The sequence below is a fragment of the Tachypleus tridentatus genome, chromosome 5 (assembly GCF_004210375.1).
Source record: "Tachypleus tridentatus isolate NWPU-2018 chromosome 5, ASM421037v1, whole genome shotgun sequence".
Classification (NCBI taxonomy): Eukaryota; Metazoa; Arthropoda; class Merostomata; order Xiphosura; family Limulidae; genus Tachypleus; species Tachypleus tridentatus.
The window spans coordinates 47,268,824-47,276,423 of NC_134829.1; the positions used below are offsets into that span (position 1 = coordinate 47,268,824).

The 7,600-nt window shown below is 34.9% G+C and overlaps 1 protein-coding gene across 1 annotated transcript; it reads left to right on the forward strand.

Moving 5' to 3' along the window:
- The first annotated feature begins 2,342 nt into the window (after positions 1-2,342).
- LOC143250351 (uncharacterized) lies at positions 2,343-5,259 on the forward strand. The gene has a single exon (XM_076500797.1). The coding sequence runs from the start codon at positions 2,343-2,345 to the stop codon at positions 3,663-3,665; it is 1,323 nt and encodes a 440-aa protein (XP_076356912.1). The 3' UTR covers positions 3,666-5,259.
- The last annotated feature ends 2,341 nt before the right edge of the window (positions 5,260-7,600 follow it).

A 7,600-nucleotide genomic window follows, 5' to 3' on the forward strand; every position in this document is an offset into this window, starting at 1 on the left:
GATATCCCGTTCTGTCAATAATTCTTGGAACGCTAAATACAGGTGATGGTAATATGTTTTCCAAGAAACAACCTTTAATCTAACATGTAAATTAAGCTCGAGAATTTATACTGCGCATGCTTCGCGTGTAATAAGTGAAAGTGGTATCAAACAACATTGTTCTTTTTTCCCTCAAACACTCGAGATAACACTCACTCAATCCTCGCCTTCTACATCGTCTCAGCCAATAACAACAGGGAACAGAGCTTATTGGTCAATACGGTTAGGATGGGTGGAGACAAGTGAAGCGTGATAACCTATTTCGTACACTAATACAGCTTTTAAAATACGCTGTCCTGTTGACAGTTAATTGGTAATGTAAAAACTATCTGGGTTCAACATAAGCTCATCAACAATTTCACGATACGAGGGCTAGTTAAAAGATCCAGCAAGTACGAAAACATCGAACTGTGAGTGTATAAGATTATGTAAGTGTGTAAGATTAAGTAAGTGTATAAGATTATGTCTTTTTGTCTTCGCATATTACTTGTTTTATTCACGTATTTTGCGTTATATATTGAAGATGGAAAAAAATTAATAATAATATTTGTCTCCCTGGAAATTCGCTATCATTCTAAAATGTTGTATCAGAATGTAAGTTAGGCTTATAAAGTTTGATTCTAAGAAAGTGACTTAAATATCTGATATTAATCCCTTCACATATCTAACATAAGACTTCAATAATTATTCTGTTATAACAACTTGTATTTGGTTCAGAAGTTAATAAAATAAGCAAAGTGTCTATATTTAAAGCTAACAGTATCAGATATTTCTATTTATTTAGACTTTTAATTGAATTAGACCACGTTTGTTTTCCTTTTCGTTTTATCTGCAATAATGACCAGTAGCTTGTGTTTTCAGTGATTAGATTTTTAATTGGTGTATCTATCCTACTTAAAATTGTGACTATTGAACGGTACGTTTTGCCTGAGAAAGATTGTCAAGATTTAATGCAAAAATGTAATCCCTCTGTAACTTTACTAAGATAACAGAAACGACTTCTTGATAACAAGAAACCCACTTGAAGTAAAAATCTATCTCAGAACGGCTGGTATGGGTATTAACGCTTTTATTAATAAAGCAGAGAACAACCTTTCGACTTTCCTAGGTCATCTTCAGGTTAACAAAAAAAAAACAAAAAAAAACTGAAGATGACCTAGGAAGGTCAAACATTGTTCTCTGTTTTATTAGTAAAAGTGATGGTACCCAAACCAGCCGTTCTGGGATAACAGAAACAACTGTTAGAGAGTATTCTGATTCTTGGAAAACTGATTGTTCGAAAACCCTTCATTATTTTGAAATTTCATTGGTGTATTACTGTTGCTGGTTGTTTTAACTCAAAACTTAACAGTTGATTATTATCTGATAAGCACTCTGTTTGTCTAGGGGATCCTACATCGAAATTTAGCATTGTAGGCAGTTAACTTACTGTTGAGTTACTAGGGAATATCATCGTAATAGAAAGGTCTTCAACCAAGTGGCTCAGCTGTAAATTCAAAAGCTTATAACGCTAAAATTCGAGGATAGATTCTCGCTGTGGAACAACGTAGATAGCCCACTATGTAACTCTGTGCTTTATAGGAAATAAACAAGCTTGTCTACTTGTCTTTCAGTTCCTGTTTTGTCTTCAAAAGGAGACGTTATGTATCAAATGTAGGCCTACGTGAGCTTTCAACCATATTGGAAAATAGGTCACAGCTGACTGACAGTTTCTTTAAATATTAAAATAAGCACAACTTCCTTACTCTGAAAAGCAATAAATATCAACCTACTAAGCGTCATAAAGTTCAGCACTAAATAAATCTTAGAGCGTTATATTTGTCACCTTGTATAAAGGAACATTTTATGAATGCTCAGACTAAAGATACTTTTCTATGCATGGATAAGCAACCAATGATTGGATGTAAAGAGTAAATTAAGCTGACAAGAATCGAAATGAACAATCTGGATTATCAAATACCTGGTAGTAAATAGTAGTAGTATATAGTAGTATAAAAAAAATGTCATTATTTGAGTTTTGTATATCAATAACTACCCTTTAAGTACCATTAAACACAATGAAGTAATGCTGTTAATAATTTATCAGGCGATCCAGTTTGGATAAAACATATTGTGTTATGTGATTTATATGAAAGCTAAATCTGTTTCTTCGCAATAATAAGTTCATGTCCTGTTTCTTTTAACACTAGAGGGCAGCAAGTCCTGAAAATGAGTGAAGAAGACGGCGAGAAGATGCAGAGCTTCGTAGATTCAAATCCAACAAAATCAGAAAAGAAAAACTTGAGTTTTTCTATAGCTAGATAATGAGTAATAAAACTGGTGAAAAAATCCTAGCACAACGAAAGGAACAATTGGACGTACATCAAACAGAATCCAGTGGTGAAGCATCAGACTCGGTGTATCATCAACATAACTGCTCTTTACCCTTTTGTTGCTGGACAATGAATCATTCGTTGTTCTTCGTGCCAAGTTATCCAACTGGACGTAAAAACATTTTAAAGCCAGATCACGTTCATCATGACCATGCTTACGAGGGCAACTGGACAAGGTTATTGTCCTCAACTGATTCTCAAGAAGTGGCCAAACTGTGCATGAACAATCACAATATGGCGGCTAATTGCTGGTTAAATTCACACTGTGTACCCAGCTTATTTAACGATTACAACATTCTTTACTCAATATATCATGAACATGACCACTCCTTCCTCCGCATTCAGCCAACTAGAGCAGTCAAAGACAAGTCATTTGCTACGTTGCGAAATTGTAATCCTTCCAGAGATTCAAGAGAAGGCCAAACCACCATTGTTCGGCCAGAACCACTCTTTCCGCAAATAGGAAAGAATTTGATGTTCTCTCATCTTCAGGAGGGCAAGAAGAAATGTCCAAACCACGTGGGGAATGCGGACTTTATTCCACTTTCTTCTGACCCAATTTTCTCCACTTTATGTTCCCGGTATGATCCAATGGATGACAATGCAGCAGCGTCTCCTGGTGGTGGTCTTGAAAATAAGTTTGGTGTGACGACGAAAAGGGGATCCAGTAAGAAGCCGAGGAATTTTGTGTGTGCTGAGTGTGGAAAAGTGTTTAATGCACACTATAACCTCACCCGTCACATGCCCGTACACACTGGTGCCAGACCGTTCGTATGTAAGGTCTGTGGCAAGGGTTTTCGTCAAGCTAGCACTCTCTGTCGTCACAAAATCATCCACACTCAAGAAAAGCCACACAAATGTCTCACCTGTGGTAAGGCGTTTAATAGGAGTTCCACCCTCAACACCCACATCCGAATTCACGCTGGCTACAAACCCTGGGTTTGCGAGTACTGCGGGAAAGGTTTCCATCAAAAGGGCAATTATAAGAACCACAAGCTGACACACAGTGGCGAAAAGGCTTACAAATGTTCGGTGTGTAATAAGGCATTCCACCAGGTCTATAATCTTACCTTTCACATGCACACTCATAAGGACAGGAAACCGTACACCTGCAAAGTGTGTGGCAAAGGTTTCTGTCGGAACTTCGACCTAAAGAAGCACCTACGAAAACTGCACGAAACCACGGTGAGCGTCGTACCCGATTCTAGCCTGAATAAAGACGTTGTGCCAAGTATTGGCAACTCCTTCAACTAGACGACTTTACGTTCGAAGTGTATATCTTTTTATACGAAAATGAAATCGTAAAAGAAACTACACGAGAAGTGTGAAAACTGTAACAACAGCAAACTGAACAAACGTCAAGATTTCTCAGACGTAATTGAAGTGTGAATCTTCAAAAAACACACACGCACCATAGAAAAAACAACAGTTCTTTATCCAATTGGCAAAGATCAAGAGTTGGCGTGCTCTTTGTTCAATGTTCAACTATTAATATTTCTTGTTACTGTAACTGAGTTCTACGTAATAAAATTCTCCCATTGTAGTTTACGGGCATTAATAAACATATTAATATACTGTAACTGAGTTCTACGTAATAAAATTCTCCCATTGTAGTTTACGGGCATTAATAAACATATTAATATACTGTAACTGAGTTCTACGTAATAAAATTCTCCCATTGTAGTTTACGGGCATTAATAAACATATTAATATACTGTAACTGAGTTCTACGTAATAAAATTCTCCCATTGTAGTTTACGGGCATTAATAAACATATTAATATACTGTAACTGAGTTCTACGTAATAAAATTCTCCCATTGTAGTTTACGGGCATTAATAAACATATTAATATACTGTAACTGAGTTCTACGTAATAAAATTCTCCCATTGTAGTTTACGGGCATTAATAAACATATTAATATACTGTAACTGAGTTCTACGTAATAAAATTCTCCCATTGTAGTTTACGGGCATTAATAAACATATTAATATACTGTAACTGAGTTCTACGTAATAAAATTCTCCCATTGTAGTTTACGGGCATTAATAAACATATTAATATACTGTAACTGAGTTCTACGTAATAAAATTCTCCCATTGTAGTTTACGGGCATTAATAAACATATTAATATACTGTAACTGAGTTCTACGTAATAAAATTCTCCCATTGTAGTTTACGGGCATTAATAAACATATTAATATACTGTAACTGAGTTCTACGTAATAAAATTCTCCCATTGTAGTTTACGGGCATTAATAAACATATTAATATACTGTAACTGAGTTCTACGTAATAAAATTCTCCCATTGTAGTTTACGGGCATTAATAACCATACCGATTAAAAAAGAAACATAAAAGTAGAATTATAAACCAAGAAACAGAACCCTAACATAGGAAGGTCTTTAGCTCCTGCAAAGCTTAATTATTACCTTCAAAAGCACTTCCTGTAAGTGTTTACTAGTTTGTTTTTTTAAATAATATTATTACATTATTTTCTTCGTATGTTTGAGTGATTTTCTTACACTTTGCACGAAGATAAGAGCAAGTCCTGCGTCAGCTGACTTTGGTAGAAACTCTGTCGCAATGGATTTAAATACGTAATAATTTTCGAAACTACAATTATTTCAATCTCAAGAAATACTTGATAAAATGTGATAATCTTTGTCAATTATTTGTTGGTTAAACATAAATTTCATGTGTTTTAATTATTGTTTTCTTTGATATTTGTAAGCACTTTTCCCCCCCTAATCCACAAAGTTCGTGTTTTTCTTGTTGTTGTATTTGATATTAGACTTTGACCTTCTCATTGTGACCGTGTCAACCTAATAATGGCGAACGTAGGTGAATGTCTTGTACTCCATATTCCTATACATTTATAGTAATAAATTGTATAAGGTTGTCGTTTCTCTTACTTTGTTCTCAATGAAATATATGCGTAGCATAAACAGTAATGTCAATAGAACTATTATATTTCATAAATGTTTGAATCCAATAATGTTAATTTTACGCCAAATAAGTAGAGTATAGCGGAGAATGGGGTGGGGAGCGGTCCCCACAATTTTTATCTTTCTCAATAAAAATATATCAAAATTATGAAAGTTACTCTCGGGTAGAGTAGGATAATTAAATTTTAATTCAGAACCCGAGAGCTACTAGGGGCCTAATGCGAACCCTGAACCCAAGGCTATAATGAACGTGCCTTTGGTCTTCATTCTCTTGTTTCGTTCTGTTAGATAAACCCACACTTTGAACTTGTCTCCTACACTTTTGTAAGTGATTATCTGTTTGGAACAGTTCGTACAAAACGTTTTATTTTCGTTTCGCTAACCTCTCAATCTGAAACGACACGTTGTTGTGGTTCATTTATAGAATTATTTGTTTGTTTTGAATTTCGCGTAAAGCTACACGAAGGCTATCTACGCTAGCCGTCCCTAATTTAGCAGTGTAAGACTAGAGGGAAGGCAGCTAGCCATCATTACCTACCGCCAACTCTTGGGCTACTCTTTTACCAACGAACAATGAGATTGACCGTCACATTATAACGCCCCCACGGCTGAAAGGGCGAGCATGTTTGGTGTGACCGGAATTCGAAACCTTAACCCTTGAATTATGAGTCGAGTGCCCTAACCACCTGGCCATGCAGGGCTTCATTTAAAGAAACGATAGGGTGTTGCCAGTTTTGATTAGGAGGTGGCGACAAAAAAGGATGAAGATTCTTCCATCTCAACGATAAAGTGCTTACCGTTTCGAATTCATGTCAATTTGTTAAATATTCACTATAAAATGCATCAAGAAGCATATTGAATGCCATAACGTATAGTTGGCGCCATCTTCTTTGACACGTTTACTAGTTACGTTTTGCCTGAAGATTGTGATCAGTAAGCAGATTTTTACACATTCAATATTATATTGAAAATTGTGATCAGTAAGCAGATTTTTACACATTCAATATTATATTGAAGATTGTGATCAGTAAGCAGATTTTTACACATTCAATATTATATTGAAGGTTGTGATCAGTAAGCAGATTGTTACACATTTAATATTATATTGAAAATTGTGATCAGTAAGCAGATTTTTACACATTCAATATTATATTGAAGATTGTGATCAGTAAGCAGATTTTTACACATTCAATATTATATTGAAGATTGTGATCAGTAAGCAGATTTTTACACATTCAATATTATATTGAAGGTTGTGATCAGTAAGCAGATTTTTACACATTCAATATTATATTGAAGATTGTGATCAGTAAGCAGATTTTACACATTCAATATTATATTGAAGGTTGTGATCAGTAAGCAGATTTTACACATTCAATATTATATTGAAGATTGTGATCAGTAAGCAGATTTTTACATTCAATATTATATTGAAGGTTGTGATCAGTAAGCAGATTTTTACACATTCAATATTATATTGAAGATTGTGATCAGTAAGCAGATTGTTACACATTCAATACTATAATCACACAACATGTGTGTTTACACAACAGCAAGTATTTAAATTGGTCTCACATGCGTATAAAACAAAATGTGAGTGTTGTGAGAGACAAAGATGGAAGTTAATGAAACTTGCCACGGACGATCCTGCGGAAAACAGAAGATAACTAAGGGGGTCTGTTCCTCCTATGTATTTCACAACTGATATTTGAAACTATTTATTTGAGTAAGAGTCTAGATATAATTAAAATCAGAGGAAAACAAAAGTAAAACTAATGTGAAAATAAGTTTATTGACCAAGTTGCTGCCTTCCTTTACTGTTTTAACCTCTTTATTTTATATTCAAATACACATTGGAATCTTTATCGGTAAATAGTGAAACATTATACTGTAGTGAAAACTCAGTTGAGATTGGGAATATTATAAACCTCTGAAAATGTTCGAAGAGTCGATGTATGAAGTAGCGCCACCATCTTAATAAAAGTGTCCTGCGTACCTGTATTCGTAACTTTTTAGCAGTTGTACTGTTTAATTTTGTTTGTTTGTTTTTCAAATAAACAATAAATTTCCTGTTTAAACCGCCGTCATAAACTAACGCGATATAGCATGTAGTGAGCATCAGTCAAGTTTGTTTGTTTGTTTTTTTGAATTTCGCACAAAGCTACTCGAGGGCTATCTGTGCTAGCCGTCCCTAATTTAGCAGTGTAAGACAAGAGGGAAGGCAGCTAGTCATCACCACCTA